The following is a 25,546-nucleotide window of genomic DNA, read 5'->3' as shown; positions in this document are numbered from 1 at the left end:
TGAATATTGAGATCTCCTTCAAGGCAGAACAGGTAATATTTCTTAAATTCAGGCTGTAGGCAACATACAGATGAGTGAATGGTTTTTCATATTGTGACAGTTAATCTCCATTAAATTATAGTATCTCAGTAATTCAGAGTGATTTCTAATGTAACCTGTTTAGCATTGATTGCTATAAAGTGTAACTGAATGGAAAAAGAATTTTCTAATACTTGAGCACTCAGGATAAATGAATTCAAGCTAACCAAAATAACAGAAATGTAGTCCAGATACTGGAATATGTTCATTATCATATATCATATAATGAATGGTTTACATAAGAAACAGTCCCAAAAGATCCTTTGTGAACTTTGCCCTTAATAGCCCACAAGTCTGAGATGCAGAGTTAGGCACCACACAGAGGCTGGTTTGGTGCAGAGGTTAAGTTGCTGCTTGGGATGCCCACATCCCACGTCAGAGTGCTTTGTTCAAGTCTCAGCTCGTCCACTTCCAATCCAGCTAATGCACACCCTGGAAGGCAGCAGATGACGGCCCAAGTACCTGGGTCCCTGCCACTCACATGGGAGACCAGGATGGAGTTCCAGGCTTCTGGCTTAGGCCTGACCCAGCCCTGACCACTGTGGCTACCTGTGGAGTAAACCAGCAAATGGGAGATCTCTCCCTCTCCCTCTCCCTCCTCTGCCTCTCCCTCTCCCTCTCCCTCTCCCTCTCCCTCTCCCTCTCCCTCTCCCTCTCCCTCTCCCTCTCCCTCTCCCCGCCCCTGTGTCTGTCTTTCAAATAAAAAACAAAAATAAATTGTAAAAAGGAGACAGAAATCAATTGAAAAATTAGAAAGCAATTTAATCCTTTAAATATGAAACTCTGTGGTTTTTATCTCAAAATGAGGGGGTCCTGTGAAGATAAATAATTCACTCCTATGGGTATTCCTGTGTGAATTCAATACATAGGAGTTTCTTGTTTTTAATTGGTAACAGCTTCTTCAATTTCACACTAATAGTCCAATTAAAAAGACTAACAACTATCTGGCAATAGATTTGAAAGAATCAGAAGAGCTCTGTGAAGGGGAGAAAAAGAAATCAAATGTGCAAAGTATCCCTAAAGAACCCATGATCTTCTTTCTTATTTTATAATCTAAACTTGTAAAATTTTTTTATAAATATATGATCACCCTACACAGTACAGATCTTCTAGAGCATTTCTAATGGAAATTACAGTTATTGATGTGTGTGGTGAAAACAGTGAAATCTGAGGAGGCAACATACTCTTTCTAACACACAGCGAGCTGCAGTTCATCCTGTCAGGTTAGCAGTCACAGTTCAGTACATAAGCTTCAAGGGAAATAAGAAATCAGGACATACGTATTTCCTCTTCCTACAGTAAATAATTCTTTGAGCAGGCGCTGTGATGTAGCAGGTAAAGCCACCACCTGCAGTGCCCACATCCCATATGGGCACCCATTTGAGTCCCAGCTGCTCCACTTCCAATCCAGCTCTCTGTTATGGCCTGGGAAAGCAGTAGAAGATGGCCCAAGTCCTTGGGCCCCTGCACCCATGTGGGAGACCTGGAAGAAGCTCATGGCTCCTGGGTTAGGATCAGCCCAGCTCTGGCCATTGTGGCCATTTGGGGAATGAACCAGTGGATGGAAGACCTCTCTCTCTGCCTCTGCCTCTCTGTAACTCTGCCTTTCAAATAAATAAATAAATGTTCCTTTAAAAATTATTGTCATTGTTCCATAAAGAAGTTTTAGTTTTTGTGATTTTTTTTCAAAAGCAAATAGAGAATAAATAGGAGAGAGCAAAGTTCCCACCCCCAAATTCACATACAAAGTAAGTTACACTATAAGCTAATTGTAGACCACCAAGTGAAATAGAATCATAGGTACCATCTGAGGCAGGTGCTACTCTACCTAGACAGTTCAAAACATGACCCAGTAAAACAAATACACATTATTATGCTTTAAACAACTAGAAAGCATTTCCTTATCATTCACATACCAAGTTTAAGAACTCCTAAGATAATAGACTTCTAGGACATGTACCTTAATGGTGTACCTGAATCATAACTAACAACAGAATGACAAATTCAAAACTGCTAAATACATGGGAGCTTAACAGCTTGTTATTAAGCCACAGTCACGGACAACCACATTTAAGATTCAAGGGAGGGGCCTGCGCTGTGGCATAGTGGGTAAAGCCGCTGCCCGCAGTGCCAGCATCTCATGTAGGCACTGATTGGAATCTCGACGGCCTCACTTCCCATCCAGCTTTCTGCTATGACCTGGGAAAGCAGTAAAAGATGGCTCAAGTCCTTGGGCCCCTGCACCCACGTGGGAGACCCGGAAGAAGCTCCTGGCTCCTGGCTTTGGATTGGCCCAGCTCCAGCCATTGCAGCCACCTGGGGAGTGAACTAGTGGATAGAAGACCTCTTTCTCTCTCTCTCTCTCTCTCTCTCTCTCTCTCCCTCTGCTTCTCTGTAACTCTGCCTTTCAAATAAATAAATAAATCTTAAAAAAATTTCAAGGGAGCTAAAACCCATTAAATAAATAAAATGCATATGTAATTGTGATGTTAATTGTGACATACAACATTAGTAAGTGAACAACCATAACCCAAGACCAGAAACAGCCTACAACTGAAAAAACCAATATGCGGAGAAGAATCCACGCACACGAAGAGTCTACAGTTGTGTCACCAGGCTCCTACAGAGTCAGTGTGAAAGCTTACTGTTCGGAGCTGACACAGCAGGCAGATGCTTTCCATCAAACTCTTCTTATTGTGTTCACTTAAGAAATACTTCTATTTTGGCCGGTGCCGTGGCTTAACAGGCTAATCCTCCGCCTTGCGGCGCCGGCACACCGGGTTCTAGTCCTGGTTGGGGTGCCGGATTCTATCCCGGTTGCCCCTCTTCCAGGCCAGCTCTCTGCTATGGCCCGGGAAGGCAGTGGAGGATGGCCCAAGTCCTTGGGCCCTCCACCCGCATGGGAGACCAGGAGAAGCACCTGGCTCCTGGCTTTGGGTCAGTGAGATGTGCCGGCCGCAGCGGCCATTGGAGGGTGAACCAACGGCAAAAAGGAAGACCTTTCTCTCTATCTCGCTCTCTCACTATCCACTCTGCCAGTCAAAAAAAAAAAAAAGAAATATTTCTATTTTAATATGTGTGAGAGGAAAACAAGGGCATAATTAAAGAGACTCTGAGAAGATCTGTGGAAGCCTCATGGAAGAGCGCACTTTAAATGACAACCTCCCATTTGGGCTGAGCAGATTACTTCATGATGCAGTTGCAAAATCAATTGCCTAATGGTATAGACAAAAACATTTTTGGTCTTCAGCCACCTTGTGACTCTGCAAATTTGCGCCTGTAACTGATTGTAAATGCAGAGCTATGACTGGAGTTCTTTTAAAATCTTGACTTATTGTCAAAGCACTAAGCAGAATGTTCTGGTAAATCATATGTCTAACTTTAACTCTATTTCAGGGGACTGAAGTTTTATTGCTGACTTTCTAGACAAATTGGAGCAGTGTAATTAGTCAAGAAGGGCTACCCTGAGGTTAACAAAGTACATAATCCCTCAAAGCCAATGGGGCCTGCTTCTCACTCATGTAGCAGTCTGAGAAGGACAGCCTTGGTTGGCAGGCAGCTCTCCTCCCTGTGGTGTGACCCAGGGTTGGAGCTCTTTCTGCCCTGTGTTCTACCACAGCTTACGGGGGATAAGGACACGTGAAGCAGCAATTTGATCCTTAAAACCTGGGCCCAGCGGTGGCATGGAGCATTCCACTGGCATTCCATGGACCAGACTTGAGTCCTAAAGCGACATCCAACCCAAAGGAGCCTGGCTAATGAAGCCAAGTTATCTGCCCGATGCAGTGGAAAGGGACAAAGGGATTGCTGGTGAACTGCTAACAATCTCTGCCACAGGCAAGCCCACCAATTCTCGTAGCACCTCTGGACTCCTCCGCTTACCGGCTAACAATAATGGACATTCAATGCATAACGTAATTAAGCATACCCATGAAGCACTCTGAGTTCCATGGGTAAGCAGTGTGCCCCTTGACTATATTCCTGCATTTATACCACTGATGTGCTATCATTATTTGAACCGTGCCAGTGGGTTAAGTACCAGGAAACAGGATGTGGCATTGTGGCATAGTGGTTCAAGCCACTGCTTGTGATGCCAGTATCCCATATCAGAATGGGGGCTCATGTCCTGCCTGCTCCATTTCTGATCCAGCTCCCTGCTAATGCTCCTGGGAAGACTACAAAAGATGTCTCAGTGCTTGGGTCTCTGCCACCCATGTGAGAGAGTGAAATGGAGCACCTGGCTTCTGGCTTTGGCCTGGCTCAGCCTTGGCCGCTGCAGGCATTTGGAGAGTGAATCAGCGGATGGAAGATCTCTCTGTCTCTCTCCCTACCTCTTATTCTCTGTTGCTCTACCTTTCAAATAAATAGTTATTAAGTGCCGAACCATTGCTCATACTTAAAATTGAGCTATACTTAAAACCAATACTTGCTTCAGGAAACATAGACCATAAGAATCAAACTTTATTAATATAAGTGAATCAGGCATCATTATCCATCTGGCACTTAAGACAAACAGATGCTTTATCAGAGGCAGAGTTGAAACCACCATCCCTTCTCTCAATGCAATCCTAACATTTTTTAAAAGATTTATTTCATTTTATTTGAAAGTCAAAGTTACAGAGAGAGAGAGAGAGAGAGAGAGAGATCTCCCATCCGCCAGTTCACTCCCCAGATGGCAGCCAGGCTAGGCCAGGCCAAAGCCAGCAGCCAGGTCTGCTACATGGTGGCAGGGTCCCAAGCACTTGGGCCATCGTCCACTGCTATTCTCAGGCCATTAGCAGGGAGCTAGAACAGAAGTGGAACAGGCGGGACACGAACCAGTGCCCATATGGGATGCAAGCATTGCAGGCAGTGGCTTAACCTGCTATGCCACAACATTAACCCTGTAACATTTCTACTAATTCAAGAAATACATTTTTTTTTTGATAGACAGAGTGGACAGGGAAAGAGACAGAGAGAAAGGTCTTCCTTTTCCGTCGGTTCACCCCACAATGGCCGCTGCAGCCAGCGTGCTGCTGCCGGAGCACTGCGCTGATCCTTAGGCAGGAGCCAGGTGCTTCTCCTGGTCTCCCATGCGGATGCAGGGCCCAAGGACTTGGGCCATCCTCCACTGCACTCCCGGGCCACAGTAGAGAGCTGGACTGGAAGAGGAGCAACCGGGACAGAACTGGCACCCCAATAAATACATTATTAAGCTTCACCTTTGTGCCAGGCCCTGAGTGTGCTGGTCAATGACACAGTCATGGTTCCTGCCTTCACTAAACTGACAAGACAGACAACAACAACAAAAAAAAGAAAACCATTACAACTTGCCAGTGCTACGAGGAAAGCGGGGAACTGAGCCCCGAGGGCTGTCAGAAGGAAGTGTTACAGAATAAAGAGCAGCAAGTGCACACGGCCTGAAGTAGGACTCCCTGGTCACTGTTAAAGTTAATGGGAGGCACGACTTTGGGGCAACCTCTTGTTCTAGGTTCTAGCAGACCAGACCAAACCACGGTGAAGTCACCTGCATTAAGTGATGTCTGAACCAGTCTGGTTTTCCAAAACCTGAAGATTGACAGCAACCAATCAGAAGAGGCCTTATTTACCCGAGCCAGAATAAGATTGACATCACTCTGTGGTAACTCTATAATCTGAAACCCCCAACTGTGTTCTACTCCCCGCTTCTCCCTATTAAAGCCAACCACCTTCTAACCCGTCCGCCAGAATTCATTCTTTTATAGAATGTGTTGCCTGATTCTAGAATCACAAATAAAAGACAACGAGGTCTTTACATGATATTGGTTGTGATTTGGTTTCGACAGCATAAGGACAGAAACAGTAAGGAGGCCAGCATGCTGGGGTGGAATAACTGAGAGAGAGCGATTTAGAGAAACTAGAGATGGAAAGATAGTGGCAGGCAGTCCCAGCAGGCTTTTCCACATCATGCTATGTGATCCACCTGTGACCGCGGCAAGGCTGCGTCAAGGGCTTTGGTTCTGCACAGGAGGAACAGAAGTCCGTGGCGACTGGGAAAGTTCCACAGCTGGTAGATTCGGAAGTAAAACACTGACAGCCTCATTGTCTTCCTTGCCCTTTAGACTTCCAGACAGTAAATAGCAAGGCTGTTTGGTTAACCACAAAGCTGCGCAGAGTGGGAGCAGAAGGGGTGGATTGATTAGATTTTCAGGCTCCCATTGATTACACTGCCACTATTTTAAATAATTAGCATACAGAGAACACAACTCAAAAGCGACTAAAGGTCTTTGGGTAAAGAGTAGGCCTCCTAGCCACCTCTGCTCTCTGTCACCCAGTTCCCTCCTCCTCCCCCTCTCCAGGCTCTTGTGTGGACTTCAAGACCACGTGGGTTCCCCAGCATTTACAGGTGCTCAGTGTCCGGGCCAGTGCTGGGTTTGAAGGACCTACAGGGCCATCTCTCCTTGCCCAGAGTGCACTGTCTGAAGACACAAGAAAGGCCTTGACAAAGCAAAAGTGGACTTCAAGATAAATGGGGATGGCCTTCAATTCTAAAATATTTATATTATCTTTACTACCTCTCAAGCGCGGTGTAGGGCCTGAGAGCCCATGCAAGCACACATTTGAAGTGATTTTCTAGTCCAAACACAAAAACTCCCTCAGTAGCTCAGTCCTCCTCACTAGTCTACACTGGCTCAACCAAAAATAGCAGATTAAAAGGATATGTAAGTCTATACAAGGAAAAAAACCCTAAATTCAGTTTCAGTTGTGCCTCTTGCAGTTTGTACCTAGTGAGTATGTTGCCTATTTTAAAATACTTTATGTCTGGCGCCACGGCTCACTAGGCTAATCCTCCGCCTTGCAGCACCAGCACACCAGGTTCTAGTCCTGGTCAGGGCACTGGATTCTGTCCCGGTTGCCCCTCTTCCAGGCCAGCTCTCTGCTGTGGTCCCAGAGTGCAATGCAGTGCTTGGGCCCTGCACCCCATGGGAAACGAGGAGAAGTACCTGGCTCCTGCCATCGGATCAGCGCGGTAGGCCGGCCACAACACGCCAGCCGCGGCGGCCATTGGAGGGTGAACCAACAGCAAAGGAAGACCTTTCTCTCTGTCTCTCTCTCTCACTGTCCACTCTGTCAAAAAAATAAAATAATAAAATACAGATGTTTTTGTTGTTAATGGATTGAAGGCAGGTGGAGGGGAATAAAGCTGCTGCCTCCAGCCACTGGGAAGAGAAAGGTAATTGTGGCATGGAGGGGGAAAAAATCCCAAGATACAGGGCAGGAGTCCCTGGGTTCTAATACCAGATCCCGGCTGACTGGTGTCAAACTCCGAGCCAGTGACTTCTCCTCCCTGGCCTCAATTAAATCATCTTCCTACCTCACTGTAAAATGAACCAGAGCCCTTACCTTTCTTCCCTGATGAACTCCTGCTTATCCCTGGAGCACTGAGCCAAATGTCACCTCCTCCATGAAGCCTTTCTAGATTCTCCCTGGCCACAGTTAGTAGCTCCATCCTCTGGGTTTCAAAGAGCAACGTCTCTTAACATCATCCCTGTTTCCTTAGATTGTCCTACTTCTTTCCCTTTCTCAGGGAGCCAGGAAGATGTCTTAAACAGACTTGAAAGCTCCAAGGGGCCCCTTTTTCACAATTAGGAGTTCCATAAACACCTGTACAACAAAAGTTAAATGAGTGCTTTTTTTTTTTTTTTTGCCAGCATTGGTACATGCTGCAGACATGATTCTACAAAGAATGTAAGATTTCTCTGTTAACAAATGATTCTGAGATGTAAAATCATAAACGATAAAAATATATAGTGCTATTTTGATGAGGAAAAAATGTTTTTCCTTCAAAACATTTCAATTCTGTTGGGGTGTCCCATCAATTAAAAAAAAAAAAGTTGCTTTTTGAAGCGTGGGGGGAGCTAAAGCTCCCTACAGTTTTCACTTGTTTTACTCTTTAGCTACTACCTGGCTCCTTAAAACGCTCAGTACATGTTCGCCAAAAGAAAAAGTGACCTATTTAAAATTGTATAAGGTTCCAGACGAGTTCGAGTCCCCACGGGCTCTTCCCAGGGCTGACTGAAAATATGCACGCGGGATCCAGACGAAGGAAACGCCACTTCTGTGGAGCTCCAAGAAGGTTCTCGAATTCTCCTTTCGGAAACCATCAGTGACGACATCAGTGAGGGTCATTTAGGGGCCCCGCTGCCCCACGCTTCTCCGTGCCTTCTAAAGGGCCCACAGAGCCTTTTCCACAGCGGGGTTTCCTTTCTGTTATCCCAGGGAGCGTCGCTCGCCAGCCTCTCCCGGCAGCCGTCAACTCCCTCACCTGGACAGCGCAGCCTGTGGGCAGGAAACGCCTCCGGCCAGCCGCATCGCGCAGCCGCGCACGCCGCCCCCGACGGCTCGGGCGGATGGGACCTGCCGACGCCGGAACTCGACGTCCGGGGCGTGCGCGCGGCGGAGCTAAATGGCTGCTGTACCACCCCGCTGTCAGACTCCTCAGAGAGGCGGAAGTTGAGAGGGCTGACGCAGCTGGGGGAACTTTTCCTCGATGGCACTTTCCTGTCCGCGACTCCGCCCCCACCGGAGGGGCTCGGCTCCAGGATTCAAGATGGAGTCGCTGAGTCGAGCTGGGCAGGAGATGAGTCTGGCGGCCCTGAAGCAGCACGACCCCTACATCACCAGCATCGCAGACCTCACGGGCCAGGTCGCTCTGTACACCTTCTGTCCCAAGGCTAACCAGTGGGTGAGTGATGCGCGACCGCTGAGGGCTCCCTCTTGGCCGCCGCCACCTCTTAAAGGGGCCGCGCGGGCTGCCTGGTGTGGGGGGCGAAGCTGGAGGCCAGGGCGGCGGAGGCGAGGTCGGGGAGTGGCGAAGAGGCCGGTGGGAACCTGAGGGACGTCGGGGGTGTCCGGGATTCGGGCCGAGGAACAGGAGAAGTGGGCCTGAGACATCCCAGGGAAAAGCTGACGGAGGGGACGATTGGACCAGGATCAGTCCCTTGGGCTCGGGTCCGAAGACGTGGGCGACCTGCCTCCTTCTTCGGTGCGCTGGGGGATGTGAGACCAGTGGGGTCAGATGGGCCCTGAAAGCTTGTTTCCGGATTAGAGGATTATTGAATAAATTACATATGTATATATGATCTGCAAGATTAGCACCCCTCCCCCCCCCCGCCACCCCCAGCGGACATAAACGAGAGCCCCCTTCGCAGAGGTCATTTGGATTTAAAACTTGAAATCCAATTAGTCTGAATTCTTGGGAGAGAGGGAGTGGGATGAGTCCAGGTTTAATCGAACTAGTACCTGTGTTTCCGGAGTTTTGGAGAAGATCGTAAGGCACTTGGGGAAGGGACTGCTGAGTTAATTGGATTCCCGGGAGACCTTTTCCAGGAAAAAGACCGGTGATGTCACCTCTGAACACTCCCAGCGGACTGAATACTTTGGCTTTCGGGCACCAGAGGGAGTCTGAAAAGTTACTTTCTCTCTGCTCACCAGCTCTTGCTAGTCCCTGCCTGAAGTACTTTTAGTTGTTAAAAATAACAGTTTCCTGGTTGCGGACCCTCCCTGGTTCACTCATTCAGCCATAGGCTCTACACCTAGAATTTACTAAGTAAACGCTTGCTGCGTTGAGTTCGTCAGTGACTGGCATAGACATTTCAGTGAGCATGACATTTTTCAACAAAACTGTGGAGGATTGTCATACTATGGCCCTTACTATACAGATGCATAGGTTATATTTGTCAGTAATTTTATGAAAACATTTGGCATCTACCAACAGTTAATTCAGATGGAAAGAATTTTCATGATCTTTCTATCTTTCCTTCACCACCTGGAAGACAGGAAGTATGGGAAGTCACAGAGAATGAAAGTGTATGTTTTTAAGTGTAGCTATTTTAGACATTGCCTTAGTTTGAAATGTTTTCAGTCGTTTCTCTTGGTTTGTGAAATAGAGATTGCCAACAAATGGGGAAGATTTGGGACTGTAATTTGTGCCTAAAAAGTTCTTATTTCTAGTTGTTGATGCACTTTGAATCTTTTAGAATTTTAAACTAAAATTCTGGTTTATATATGAGATGCAAACAGTTTACAAAAAAAGTTCATGGAAAATACATATTCTGGAAAAAAAATGCTTGAAATTCAGAATTTTTTGTGCCAAAGTAATTTTAATTTCATTTTCCACAAGCTTTTTTGCCATACCCTAGTACAAGATATAATTGTCTGAATTGAAAACTAAACTGCTGTTTTTATGTATTGAAGCACAGCTCATAGAGCATAACCACATCTTTTCTCTGTTCCGTGTTTTTTGGGGGACAAATTTTCTTTGAGACATTTGATCACAGTTACTTAATGCTAATAACATTTTGAAGGCAAGAAAAAGCTTCATGATATATTTAAGCTAAGGTAATACTGGAAGATACTGAGATTTTTTACATGTATAAATTATCCCAACTAATTTGATTTGATATGTCTAACATGTGAAGTTTTAACATGTTCTTCATTGCATTAAAATAGTTAGGTCCAGCAAGTGGTGAACTGCAGACATTGCAACATTGTTTCTTTGTTTGAAATTTAAATACACTCTGGCAGAGCAAATGAAAGGTAATATTGAGTTGTACTCTTGATCAAGGTCACTTTAAAATATTTTTTGCATTACTTGTAAGATAAAATAATTAGTTAAGGCATAGTATAATTTCAGTATTCATGATTCTTTAGCAAAGTTCTAAAAACTAATAACCTAATTGTGTTGATAGTAGTTCTTAACCACAAAGTGTGCTACTCATGAAAATATACCAAAATGTTCCAGTGGTAAAACAAGGGATCCTCAAAGAAAATTTCCATATTTTTTTTATGTTAAGTTTGATAAACTTCTAAAAGTGAAGAGATTGTTGCCCACAGGACTTTTGTCATTAAAATTAAGAAATCTGGCCAAAACATTTTCTTTAAAAAGTGAAAGTTGTTCTGTAATTTTCCCTTTCACTAATTATAAAAGAAAAATGCTGCAGATAAAGACAGGTTGCTGGGTTAAAGTCTGTATGTGCCTATGTCTGCATCAGCAGCATTGAAAGGATGCATAGGAAATTGGTAACCGAAATTTGTGCCATTAGAGGGAGACTTAACTGTACCTGTTCAAAGGTGGTTAATTTTACAGTAAATAAAACAAGTTACTCATCAACATGAAGTAGTTCTCCCTAGGGAGTGTTTGGGCTTGAATTATTGGGAAAATACTAATTGATTAATTGTGTTACAGGAGAAGACTGATATAGAAGGGACTCTATTTGTATACCGAAGGTAAGCATCTTTTATAATAAATGTTTTAGGTATATGGTGATCTATGTCATGAGATGGTGCCACTTTGTGCATTTTGGGGGGAACCCTCGGGCTTCTTCCCTTTGGTTGCATCCATCTCTAGCTCTGAGATCCTAACCAAGTTCTTTCCCTTCTTTGAGCCTTCCTGTGAATTGGGATAAATGGAAGTAGAATCTTTTTAAGAGCTTGGTAAAACCATTTCAAAATAGAAAGCATTTTTGACAAATGAATGAGCCTGAAACAGATTCCTCCCTCCTGACCCTATTAAAGAGCAAAGAGTGAGAAAACAGGCTAGGTCAGCTGGCGCTGCAGTTCACTTGGCTAATCCTCCACCTGCGGCGCCAGCACCCTGGGTTCTAGTCCCATTTGGGGCGCCGGATTCTGTCCTGGTTGCCCCTCTTCCAGTCCAGCTCTCTGCTGTGGCCCAGGAGCGCAGCGGAGAATGGTCCAGGTGCTTGGGCCCTGCAACTACATGGGAGGCCAGGAGAAGCTCCTGGCTTCGGATCGGCGCAGCACCCCGGCCTTAGCAGCCATTTGGAGGAGTGAGCCAACGGAAAGGAAGACCTTTCTCTCTCTCTCTCTCTCTCTCTCTCTCTCTAACTCTGCCTGTCAAAAAGAAAGAAAACAGACTAAGTTTGTAAAACAATGAGGTGAAACTGAGAGGCTGGGAAGTTCCAAAAGTTCTGGATTATGCATAGTATGTTTAACCATATGTACTTTTAGCTTCTATGAGAATTCGTCAGAAAGCCTAGATTGTTCATATTGTACATTTCTAATTTTCAGCATCTCTGATAATTATGTTAATGTGATTGGTTTGGGAATTACAGCTTGGGAAGCCTAAAGGCAACTGACAGAATATGGAAGTAGTGGAGAACTTGTTTTCCTGGATCCCCCTGAGGTTTTGCTCTGAAATGGGTAGTTGCCTTCTCTTGTTTTCTTTTTTTTTTTCCCCTTTTTTGTTTAATTTTTGTTAATATAAAGAGAACAGATTTTATGCATTTCATAGGTTCAGTGCTTCCCCTTGTTATCTAAAGCTTACAGAGTCAATGGGGATCATTACTGACATCTGGGTTCTTTTTTTTTTTTTTTTTTGTATTATCTTTTAAGGATTGCCTTTTTCTATCAATACTAACTTAAAATAATTTGTCATAGTCTTCTAAATTTTAACATAAAGCTTTGAGATCTTGTCTAAGCACACTCATCTTTTTCTTCTTTTTAAATGTAAGTACTTTGATATCTGTACAGCAAGTTCTTCCTTCATTGGCACTTTATTTCCTTGTTTTGTTCTCATTTTTAAAAGGAGGGACTTGACCCTAACCCCCTTCACACTCTGCGTTAGCAATAAAAATCTTTAAAACTCTTTAACTGTTACTGGGATTTAGGTCTGGAATTTGGAAAGCTCTTTACTGGCCATATTATTAGGGGTACTACAGATACCTTATCGACAAAGTGTGACATCAGTGGACTGGCTTGATTTCATACAATGTGAGGAGGCTTACAACGCCTTGATTCTAATAAAAGGAGACCAAAGAAACTGGAAGATGGGCGAACATTTTGTGTGCCTTGGATAAAGGTGTATGAAGATGTCAGAATAGCCTTTTGCAAGGACACTTTATATAGAGGAAGCTTGAATTTGGAGTCAAAAAGCCTAAAGCTAAAAGCTAGGTACATTATTTCTGTGCCTTTGAGCTCAAGCCTTAATCATTCTAAGCTCGTTAACTAATCTGTAGAACAGGGTTCTGTTATCTGCCCATGTTTGTCACAGAGAAACAAATGAGAAGCTAGGAAGTGTTAGATACGTGTAAGGAATATTTTTGGATTCCCCTGATAGAGGAACCATGGATGTTCCTTAGTAATATTCAAAGTATTTTCCATCTAACCTCAGGAGAACTATGCAAATACATATTTAGTACAAGAAAAAATATTATAAAAGTAGCCAATCCTGTCTCATATCTAAAATAAATGATATTTAATTTAGAAATTATTTATCAAATGCTGTGACTGTGTCTACTTTGGGATACATCTGAGAAAATAAGACAAACATTTGGAGTTTATGTTCTGGTGGCGGGAAAACAATGAATATAAGAAGTAAGTGGTAGTGGTAGAGAGGGTATAGGGTATTGAGCTTGGGAACAAATTGGGAGCATTTAAAAGGGTGACTCAGGTGAGCCCACTGATGAGGCAGCTGAGCGGAGGCCTGCGGGGGGTGATACATCCTGGGCCAGCGACCCCGTTGCAACCTTGAGGTCAGAGCACACCTACAGCCTGGAGCAGGGAGAGCCAGGAGGAGGTGTCAGCTGAAGTCGGGGTAGACAGAGCACACCAAATGGGTCTCGGGGGCCTTAGTAAGTACTTTAACTTTACTTTGAGGGTGGATCCCTGAATTGTGAGCAGAAGGGTATGAGCTAACTTAAATTTTTATGTTTTGAAGTGATGACACTATATAATATACCGATATATTCATTCTTTCTGTGAAACAAGAATAAAGTACCAGGTACCAGTTGTACAGATTAAATGGTGACGATAGATCTTCTTTTCTTCTATTAAATCTAAGGTCAGCTTCACCTTACCATGGTTTTACCATTGTGAATCGACTGAATATGCACAATCTAGTTGAACCAGTGAACAAAGATCTGGAATTTCAGCTCCATGAACCATTTCTTTTGTATAGAAATGCAAGCTGTGAGTATATCTATTTTGTTACAGTTAATGTATTTACATTTAAAATTAAGTGACTTTAATTTCTATCAGCACATTATTTTTAGAGTTACAAATCACAATACAAAATGTGGTCTATATTGTGTTCTGTAGTCATATATGAGTCTCTTAGTAATATCAAGCCATTTAAATTGGTCCATAAAACCGAAAACAGTTTTGTATATAATAACTTACGCTGTCTTGGTTAACTGTACTATTCTGTTTAATAGCACTATGTTTCTGATGTTTTATTCCTTTGTTTTTGTGGTGAAGCTAAACTGTTAATTGCCCCTGCCCTTGAACAACAGAATTTATTTTGGGAGGAACAGGATAGGGACAGACAACTGATACTTCTTCCCACAAAGGAAGTACTGTCTTTGCTCTCAATAATGGTGTTTTTTGGTCTGCTTATGTAGTCGAGTGTCCTCTGGTTACCAGTGCTGTGCTGTTCTTTAATGTTAATGACACAATGCTCTATGTAGGGGAGGCAGGTGACTAAGTCAACTGAGACTCGGAGATGAGTGACAGATTCTCAGTAGGAGAATTGGGATTGTAATTCTTCCTGCTTGCAGGGACCTCCTGTGTGTTTTGCAGATTGTAATAATGATTAGATACAGTCAGCACCTCTAGAGTGACTCCTTCAACAAAGCCCAGCACTGAAAAGTACTCTTGGTTACAGTATCTCATTATAAGGGTTGAAGGTATGGGCGTTTGAGAACAGATGACTGTCTGCTTGGCATTGACTGTAGAATATTAGAGTGACTAATCAACATCTAAGGATATTATTTGAGAAATGTTTGTAACTGTGAAATTAAAAGTTACTATGTAACTTGACTGAGAAGTAGTTTGTATTGGGAAGTTCCTTCAGTATAAGATATAAAAAGCTGCTAGATACTACACATCTTTCAATTCCCTGAATAAGTGGCAAGACCTATTTTAAAGTTGGAAGCCCCAAATCTTTTCCCTAGCTTACTTTTAAGTATCTCTTGACTTCTCAATAAACTGTTTGTCCAGATAATTACCTCTCAGATTTCAGATTCTTTGAACATACTGGACCTGTAAATTCAGATGGATTTGTTTAAATGAGTATTATCAGTAGAATTATTGGGATACTTGTTTCTTTTTTTTTTTTTAAGATAATGACTGTTTTTATTTATTTATTTATTACTTATTTGACAGGCAGAGTTAAACAGTGTGAGAGAGACAGAGAGAAAGGTCTTCCTTCCGTTGGTTCACCCCCCCAAATGGCCGCTATGGCTGGTGCTGCACCAATCCGAAGCCAGGTGCCAGGTGCTTCCCCCTGGTCTCCCACACAGGTGCAAGCACCCAAGCAGTTGGGCCATCCTCCACTGCCTTCCTGGGCCACAGCAGAGCTGCACAGCAAGAGGAGCAGCCGGGACTAGAACCCGGAGCCCATATGGGATGCTGGCGCCGCAGGCGGAGGATTAGCCAAGTGAGCCATGGCACCGGCCCCATGGGATACTTGTTTCTTTGTACTGAACATTCCATTAAAGGAGAAATTATACAAAGGAACATGATTCCAATTTTTTAAAGTAGAAGTGATTTAACTCTGTTCTTAATTGCCTGAAAATCTAATCTAGTTATTACTAGCAAAAGTTCGAGTATTCAAATAGTAGGGAAAATTAGTAGTTAGATCCATGGATCTAGTTATCAGTTGGGATAAGCCTGAAGTGAATTGTGTTGTATTTCGTTCACGAGTAAAGGGTCCTATGAAAGTGTGACAAAACGCAAATATAATTGAGCCACAATAAACCAGAGCCTAATTAATCAAAGCTTCAGTTAATTTGGAAATTTTTCCATAGTCCGTATGTGGAAGAAATGAGGGCAAATTATAAGAAAACAAGCTAACATTAAATTTTGTTTGTGAATATCAAGCAGATATCAGTGTAATCTAGGGTCAGCATTAAAACATTGGTATTTTATGACTTTAATCCAACCATCATATAAAAGACTAATTTGTTGTAATGAGACCTTAAATCATCAGAAGCTTTATTACGTTAATTAAAACATTCTTGGGGAAAAAGAGTTCATGCATTTTATTTTAGGAAGATTTTTTTTTTTTTTTTTTTTTTTGACAGGAAGAGTGGATAGTGAGAGAGAGAGAGACAGAGAGAAAGGTCTTCCTTTTTGCCGTTGGTTCACCCTCCAATGGCTGCTGCGGCCAGCGCATCATGCTGATCCGAAGCCAGGAGCCAGGTACTTCTCCTGGTCTCCCATGCCGGTGCAGGGCCCAAGGACTTGGACCATCCCCCACTGCACTCCCGGGCCATAGCAGAGAGCTGGCCTGGAAGAGGGGCAACCGGTATAGAATCCGGTGCCCCAACCGGGACTAGAACCCGGTGTGCCGGCGCCGCAGGCAGAGGATTAGCCTGTTGAGCCACGGCGCCAGCAGAAAGATTTTCAACAGGGGTTTTCTTGTTCAACAGAAAACTCAAATAACCGGGACATTCCATTGGGGAAAGTATTTGGAGAAATAGCTGTTAGGGAGAAGTGACAAGACATTGTGAAGTGAGTTTGTGTGTGTTAAATCCTCTCTTGAGTGTGTTCTGTCTGCCTTGTCTTAAAAATGGAAAATAGTCTTGTCAGGTTGGCAAGCTGTTGAGTTGTTTAGGGATTTGTTCTTTAAATAAAGAGTTAGTTAATATCTGATTATGCATATAGGTGATTACACCTGATTCTGTAGCTGCCCTTCTGTCATTCTCTTGTGGGAAATATACCAAGACACCTGACCTATTTAACTCAGCTTGCACCTTCATTCCTGCTTCTTTCATTCAAATAAATTTTTAGAATTAACGTATTAGTACATTGGACTGTAACTTTTTCCAGTTATAAACTGGTTGCTTTTTTCTTTTTTTTTCTTTTTTTTTTTTTTAACTTATACAGAGTGCCCACACACCCACCCCACTCTTTAGAAAAGATAAACTTACAGAAAAAATGCTTATATTAGCTAAGGGCTTAGGTTTGGTGGTACTCTTGAGACTTTTGAAAACGGTGTGTCTTCATTCTGTGTAAGGGCTTTTTGGCATTTGCAAGACCCCTCTGGGCCAGCCGTGAAGAATGGGAAGATTGTGGATTCTATAGTTACTGAGCAGTGGGGATATTCTCAGCACCTTATTTCTGATTCCCAACCTACAGATTGAGGAAATAAGAAACTTGGGTTTGGGGGTTGCTCAAGAGTAATACACATAACAAGTGACAGATGTAGACCTCAACACTGATTCTGTTGGGCTTCAAAGCCAATGTTCTTAAACCTGCTACTGCAATAGAATTGTACACTTCATTAATCCACATTCTAGAGCAGTGCTGTCCCAGAGAACTCTGTAGTGATGGCACAGTTCTCTGTCAGCATTGTCCACTATGGCAGCCACCAGCCACATGTGACTGTTGAGTGCCTGAAATTTTCTGCTTTATTTGATCCATTTGTATTTACATAGTTCTGTGCACTCATGGCTACCCTATTGGACAGATGCATGCTAAAGTATCAACCCATGCTCTAACACACCCTTTGTTATGCCACACCTGAAAGGAGCAACCCTTTGGGAAACTTTGGGTTGGATTTTTATGCTTCCTATTTAGTCATTCCTCTTTTAAATTCATGTTTCTAGATACACAAGCTACAGGATATACCCCTGAGGGTGGCTTTGCCATGGTAACACTTTTTTTGGCATGGAATTTAGCTTGCAGACAAGAATTCTATTCTAGGCTTTGCCATTTTATTGGCTGTAACCTTGGATAAATTACTTAAGCCCCTGATCTGACTAGCACCATGGATGAGCCAGGGTTTTTCTCTCTTTACTGATAATATTCTAAAATGTTGTTGGTACTCTTACTATACAGTGTGAGTTATGGTAAGTTGAAAAAATATGTGTGTTAACAATGGAAATCCTTGAAAGGACAAACTTTTAAAAAAATTCTTAGTAAAAGCAACTCAGTGGGTTTTGTTTTCAGAATTTTGGGACACATAGCATCTTCCCAGCTAAAGCCTTATATTAATGTAGTAGTGTCTTAATCTCTGGACACTTCTCCCTAAGAAACATGAGTGACAGTTTCTGTTTTATCTGTGATTGGTTTTTTTAAAAATGGTTGTTTTGTTGTATTAACTGACACTACCACCAATCTTCTGGCTTTCTGTTTTCAATCGTAAATGGAATATTTTATCAACTGAATTATAAAACCATTCCATGGAGACTCTGAACCTTTAGGTCTATGGTATAGAAACATCAAAGAAAATTACTCAGTCCCTGTCCAGCAATATCTGAATAGAAAAATCTTTCTACAGATACTTAGAAATGTTTATGAAATATTAAGTGCATAGCCAAAAAAGAGTTGGGAACATTTCCATGGGCCGGCATCAAAGTAAAAACTTAAAGTAAAGTGAGAAGCATGTGAACTGACACTGGCTGCCAGCTATTATGGGGTTATTTAGGCAGGAGCTTTCTTTAATGTAAGAATTCCGGGGCCAGAGCCGTGGCTCACTTGGCTAATCCTCCACCTGCAGCACCGGCATCCCATATGGGCTCCGGGTTCTAGTCCCGGTTGCCCTTCTTCCAGTGCAGCTCTCTGCTGTGGCCCAGGAGGGCAGTGGAGGATGGCCCAAGTGCTTGGGCCCTGCACCCGCATGGGAGACCAGGAAGAAGCACCTGGCTCCTGGCTCTGGATCGGTGCAGCACTGGCCATGGCGGCCGTTTCGGGGGTGAACCAACGGAAGGAAGACCTTTCTCTCTGTCTCTCACTGTCAAAAACTCTACCTGTTAAATTAAAAAAAGAAGAAGTGATGAATTAGAAGAGCTGTCTGAAGAAATTCAGAATGCATCCAAATAGCGGAGAGAAATAGATGCATGACAGAGGAGAGAATTGTTGAGTCTCACGTATGACAGATAAGAGTTTCAGAATGATAAAATATATTTGAAGAGAAGCAGTACTGAAGAGATTCTGACTGAGAATTTCCCAGAATTCATAAAAGACATCTCAGAAAAAGGCAATAGAATAGGCCCTAAAAATAATAAATCGAAATATTTGTATAGCCACACATTACAATGAAATTTCAAAGGCAAAGAGGCAGAGGCAGCCAAAGATTGCTGGAGACTGGAGACTGGGTATTTGCAAAGCAGCACCAGTGAGACTGGCTGCACGCTCCTCATTTGCTACTTCCTAGTATGGAAGACAGGAATATTTGCCAAAGAATGAGGAAAAAGCAGTTAACCAACACTAGATAGACAACAGAAATGGTTTGTCTCCAGCAAACGGTTGCTATAGGTGCTTCCAGGGCAGTGCTGTCCAGTGTAGTAGCCAGTAGCCACATGTGGCTATTGAGCACTTGAAATGTTCCTAGTGCAGCTGATTTTTAATTGTATTTCATTTGAATTAGACTAAATTATCAATCTATTTAGTTTCAGTTAATTTAAATTTAATAGCACAATTGTAAAGAATATAGTTCAGGAAGAAGAAAATTGAACATAAAAGGAAGAAATGCGCAGTAAGAAAGAGCACTGAAAAGCAAATAAAAGTGGCATTGTTGATATGAAACAATGAAATGACAAGTCTGAGTAGGGGTACTAAAAACAAGACAAAATGAAAAATACTACTCAGCAATAACCAGATGGAAGCTATTTAAGCCAGAGCATCCTACGAGTGAGGTGAGAGTAGATAACTTGACTAAATGTAGACTTTTAAATGTTTATACATGTGCAACAAAAGATTCCAGGTAACCATGTGGAACAAAAATAGGCTAATGGGGCTGGTGCTGTAATGTAGCAGGTAAAGCCATTGCCTGCAGTTCCAGCATCCATGTGGACGCCAGTTTGAGTCCTGGCTGCTTCACTTCCTATCCAGCTCTGTGCTATGGCCTGGGAAAGCAGTGGAAGATGGCTCAGGTCCTTGGGCCCCAGCACCCACATGTGAGATCTGAGGAAGCTCCTGGCTCCTGGCTTCAGATCAGTGCAACTCCAGTCGTAGCTGCCATCTGGGGAATGGACTAGTGGATGGAAGACTTCTTTATCTCTACTTCTGTCTCACTGTAACTGCCTTTCAAGTAAATAAATAAATCTTTAAAAAAGAATTAGGCTATCTTAACTTTCAAACCAGTACAAATGAGAAAGGGGGACAAAAAATAAAACCATGGTAAATAGTTGAAAGTAAGATAACAGAAAAAAAATGAATCAGCTTTTAGAACAAATTTAAGTGAATTAAGTTTGCCAGTTAAAGGAATGAGATTTGGATAAATACATAAAATTTGCCTCTATGCTGTTTACAAGCAATGTTTAAAACTCAAGATCCTGGGAAAGTTAGAAGTTAAGAATAGCATGAAATATATCAAAGACAGTCAATCTTTGATTCGTATTGACTCACAGTAGTAGACTGCAAGGCAAAAACATCGTTCAGGAGAAAAATTATACATAAGTTGCCTAGAAGATAAGACACTTTTGGACTGTTGTGTGCAACCTAGTATATCACAGGACTACAGATTGAGTGTTAATAATCTGTAATTACAGTGGGAGATTTTAACAGATAAAGCAGACAGTTTAATATGGTTATGAAAGTTAAACAATAGTTAGCAAACTTGATAAAATAGATATCTAAAGAATGCTCCCAGCAATAAGAGAATTTGCATTTTTATGTATATATTACAAGTTTTATAAAAAATTATCGCATGTAAGGCATCCAGCCCAAGAAGTTAGAGAGGAAAATAAGGGAATTTGAGTAAAGTTGTAGGAAAAAATGATTATGAATTAATTGCAGAAAGTGGAAATTATAGTAGTACAATGGAGCAAATCAACAGAAAAAAAGATCTATAATGTAAAACCTTTGGTAACAACAATAATAAAAAGAGCATGAAGAAGCATAGTAGGTAATATTCAGAATAGGAAATACATATACTTGGATATTGCAGCTAAAGGTAGAGACAGCTTTTTTTATATATTTACTTGAAAGATAGGATTACAGAAAGAAGAGGAGAAACAAAGAGAGATCTTCCATCTGATGGTTCTCTCCCCAAACAGCCACAATGACCAGGGCTGGATCAGGCTGAAGTCAAGATCCCAGAGCTTTCTCCAGGTCTCCCAAGTGGGTGCAGGAGTCCAAGCACCTGAGCCATCCTCTACTGTGCTCCCAGGCACACTACCAGAGAGCTGTATCAGAAGTAGAGCAAAGTGATCTCCCACTGGTGCCTATATGAGATGCCGGCATCGCAGGTCAAGGCTTAACCAGCTACACCACACCAGCCCCCAAGACATACATTTTAAAAACAAAAAAAAACTATGAAAAACTTTTTGACTATAAATTTAAAACTTAACAATTTTCTAGAAAAACATAGTTTAGCAAAACAAATAGATCTAAACAGACTCAAACAATAAAATAATTGTGCTCATAGTTTAAACATGTCTCCCAGGGCCCACTCTGTGGCACTGCGGGTTAAAGCCCCGGCCTGCAGTGCTGACATCCCGTATGGGCACTGGTTTGAGTCCCAGCTTCTCCACTTCTGATCCAGCTCTCTGCTATGGTCTGGGAGAGCAGTAGAACATGGCCCAAGTCCTTAGGCCCCTGTACCTGCATGGGAGAATGGAAGAAGCTTCTGGCTCCTGGCTTTGAATCAGCTCAGCTCTGGCCATTACAGTCTTTTGGGGAGTGGGCCAGCAGATGGAAACACCCCTCTCTCTTTCGCTCGCTCGCTCTCTGTCTCTCCACCTCTCTCTGTAACTCTTTCAAATGACTGAAATAAATATTTAAAAAAAGAAAAATCTATCCCATCACCCCTGAAGAAAATATGGAAAGGAATTTTCAGTAATGGAACTAGGGCAGTTCTTCATTTAGACAGGGCTCTGAAAAGAGTCACAGATCTGTACATTTCTGGCCACTCTTTCATCGTAAGGAAATATGCCTGTTACCTACTATTCCTTTAGCCAAGCGGGAAGCACCTGCTTCAAGCAACACACCTAAGCAGTTTCTTTTGGAAGGTGGTTTGCCCCAAAACCAAGGTCAAGAGTCCTTTGATTCCACTCCTATGGACATCTCTAGAATGAAGGTGATAGGTAACCTAGAATGCATGTTTATATAGATATGTGAGCTTACATATCACTTAGTTGTGGACTGCCCTAAGAATATTCTGTAAGGTCAGTTCTGAGCAGTTTTTGAAAAATCTAAAACTTTCTATATGAATCAACAAAAAAGTAAAAGCAAGCAGAGCTAGTTTTTTTCTTCCTCTTACAGCTATGGTCAGGACGTTAAGCCTACAGGACGTATAAAGCCCGCAAAGTCATTTTGTCTAGCCCTGCTAAGACAGTCACAGGCAGGAGTCAAAATTCAGGATACCCATAGCGGGCTAATTTTTAAGTTCATAATTTTGTATGGCCCACAAATGATGTTGTTGGGAATATCCACATGGTCCCTGACAGAAAGAAGGTTCCCCACCCTGGGTAACCAGTCCTACCTGGCTATTGGAAATCAGATACAGGTTTGTGGTGCCATCCAGCTCTAAAATTAGTCGCAGCATTTAATGATTTTCTGTGGCAAAAACTGTTTCAGAATTGCTTTTTACTCTGTTTTTAATCAGTGTTATTACTTAGATGAACACCTTAAATCAGTGATATTTATTGAATATATCATTCACCAAGCACTTTGCCAGGTACTGTATCATGTAGATTAAAATTGCTGTATGCTTTTTAATTAATTTTTTAGTTTCTCTTATGTTTTCTTGGAAAATTATAAGTTGAAGTCATTAACGTTTGTTAGAACTTTCACTGTCAGAACTCTTCCTTCCTGGTAAAAGTCAAGATTCTTAATGAAATGTACATGTTTATTCCGAAAACAGCCCCCTCTAGATTAATGGTCAAAATTAACAACTTGAGATCTGCAACTTGGGAATTTTCCATTGTAAGTGTAAGTGAGTAGGCTGATAATAGTGTAAGTCTGGTCTGCCAGGGACTGTGAGGGTATTTTAGGTATTTCCAAGTTTTTTCTTGGCCATTTTCAGTAAAAGTACTCATCGTTTCATTAGAAAGAATGTATAGTCTAGATGTCTTCTCAGACCTAACTTTGTTCTGTCCTTGTACCAATATGTAATGGTAGTTGTAACCAACAGAGAAGGGGTTACTTTTACTTCATGTTCATGTTAGACTTAGCATCTTTTTACTGGAAGGTAGTCATCTTTAACAAGGACAACTTTGTGTGTTTCTTCAACCCAGTACCTTAAGGCATGGTATCTCCCACTGAGTGCCACTTTTCATAGTGCTTAAATGTTTCCTATTATCCAAAAGTAGTTTTGGAAAAATAAACAAAGTCCTTTTCAGTTTTCCAAAAGAACCCAAATAGGTCCTGAATCCTCTTCTGCCTTGGCACTTTAAAATAGTAGCAAGTTAGTGTTTTGTATAAAACACTTTAAAAGTAATTGCATGCCAGTAAATGTGATCTGAAATTTCCTGAAGAGAGCATTTCATTAATGGCCATGTAGCTGTTAGCCTACTATGTTGCTTTTTAGCTTTGTTACAAGTACATTTGAAAATAAAAATACTATTTAATATTTTTAAGAACTTACCTCCAGAAGCCTGGGGGAAACCCTTCTTCATTTCTGCTTCACTCACAACTTTTCCTTTATATCGGGCATCAGTCTCTTGACATAGAGCATTTTTAATTAAAATGAGATCACTAGAAAAAGTAGAGAGTTTCATTTCCATGGTGTTGAAAATGCAGCTGCCAGGTGGAAAGTTTTAGCAGAAGAAGTGCTGTAGTGTGTGCTTTTTTTTTTTTAAGTCTCTGCTTGCCCTTTCTCGGTTCAAGGGCAAGACTCGGAACAGTAGAGATGGTAAGTGGCTGTTGGCATTTGGCACAAATCTTCAGACTTAAAGCACAGTGCAAGAAATTTCCCTGTAAGATAAGTTTATAATTTGCCAAGTCACAAAATGTGAGTTCTGCCTCCAAACTGAAAGAGGAATTTATAAACAGTAGGAAATGGTCCACGGTTCATTCTTTGTGTGCTTTGAATTCAGCACCGTGCTTTTTCCGTAGCTTGAAGAAAGGCAGCGGTGTTCCTCCATCTGCTGCAGCGCTGCTGTGGTTGGTGATTCTGTAATCAGTGGAGGGGAGAGGATCTGTGGCAGCTGCATTAGTCTGGCCTTCACTGAGATAAGCAGAGCGCCTTGCTGTTGCCACATTTGTAGACTGGAGAGGTAACAACATCTTGAAAACGTAGAAGGACTAAGGCCCCATCCATGGCTGACTCGGTGACACTGCATGCGATGTCAGATGTTTTAAAAACACGTTGCTTTCTCTGTCTCATAGGCAGCTGCTCAGTAATCTGGTAAAACCTCTTCCAAGTACCTTCTTGGTAAATTTTTAAGTCCAGGAATATTTCAGAATTTTCAAAGCAGGTTCCTTTTGTTATGATTTGTTAATGATTTATTTTGTTTGTTTTGATTTTGTTAATTTGTTATGATTTATTAATTAATTAATGGCTACACACACACACACACACACCAATCCCTGTAAATCAGTATTGTCAGATAAAAACAGTTTTTCTGTTTTTTTATTGTAGTGCTTTCTTAATTATAAAGATTTTTAAATGAACCATGCATGCACCATTTCTCTCAGATAATTATGTTAACTATTTAATACTTCTAATGGTTTTTCTTTTGAGAACTCAAAAGAAATATTGAGTTGCTAATATCTCAGTAACAGAAATGTGTACTTAACATGTAATGTATGGATTTTACCTTCTGTTTACGTAGTGAAATTCAGTGTGATTGTAAAAATTGCAACACAGAACAGACACTAGTCCAAGAAGACTGAAGCCACTCCAAAGTAGGCAGAATACTAAATCAGCCTCAGCCCTGCATCTTCAGTGCCCTGGGTGATCTGGCAAAGGGGAGTGGCCGACAGAATCCTCACCTGCAGGCATGCTCAGCTTTTTCTTTTTAGTAAAAGGGAAGCGCAGGATAAGTATTTGGTGCCAACATTTTAAAAAATGGGATCTTTTATAGATGCACACACCTTCCAGGATGCCTACACTTTTTCTCCTTGTGACACAATGGCATGCATAGGCACACAGCACTTGACATTCCTGTAAGTCAGCTAGAGTTCTGGATCCCACCATACCCTGAGGTCTTATCAGTATTTGTGCTTACAACTGTGATTTGGGCGATCTCTTAGTAAATTTGCAGAAGACCATCTAAAAGAGTAGAAATTGGCCAAAGGAGAAAAAAGTCCCCACCCCTCAAAATTGTATTTATTTATTTGAATGGCAGAGACAGACAGAGAGGCCTTATTTTCCAGTTCACTCCCCAGATGTCGGCATCAGCTAGAGCTGGATGAAGGCCAAAGTTGCAAGCCTGGAACTCAATCCAAGTCTCCCATGTGGGTAGCACGAATCTAGTTACTTGAGCCATCATACTGCTTCACAGGGTCTGCGTTAGCAGGAAACTGGAGTTAGAAGCCAGAGGCAGAGATCAAACCTAAGTACCCCAGTAGTGGATGCAGGCATCTTAACTGCTCAGCC

At 42.1% G+C, this 25,546-nt stretch overlaps 2 protein-coding genes across 2 annotated transcripts in view; one reads left to right on the top strand and one right to left on the bottom strand.

Annotated features, from left to right (window-relative positions):
• The window catches only part of CACNA1D (calcium voltage-gated channel subunit alpha1 D), a 505,293-nt gene extending 481,570 nt beyond the window's left edge, over nt 1-23,723 (bottom strand). Inside the window, exon 1 of the mRNA XM_062201090.1 lies at nt 23,591-23,723. Within this exon, the coding sequence (XP_062057074.1) occupies nt 23,591-23,723 (133 nt within the window). The remainder of the gene's footprint in view (nt 1-23,590) is intronic.
• DCP1A (decapping mRNA 1A) overlaps nt 8,596-25,546 on the top strand; it is a 58,053-nt gene continuing 41,102 nt past the window's right edge. The window contains exons 1-3 of the mRNA XM_062201097.1: nt 8,596-8,782; nt 11,285-11,325; nt 13,898-14,025. Coding sequence (XP_062057081.1) covers nt 8,648-8,782; nt 11,285-11,325; nt 13,898-14,025 — 304 coding nt within the window. The 5' untranslated portion in view covers nt 8,596-8,647. The remainder of the gene's footprint in view (nt 8,783-11,284; nt 11,326-13,897; nt 14,026-25,546) is intronic.

This window comes from Lepus europaeus, chromosome 9 (assembly GCF_033115175.1).
Source record: "Lepus europaeus isolate LE1 chromosome 9, mLepTim1.pri, whole genome shotgun sequence".
Taxonomy (NCBI): Eukaryota; Metazoa; Chordata; class Mammalia; order Lagomorpha; family Leporidae; genus Lepus; species Lepus europaeus.
This window is presented reverse-complemented; position numbering and strand designations above follow the sequence as displayed.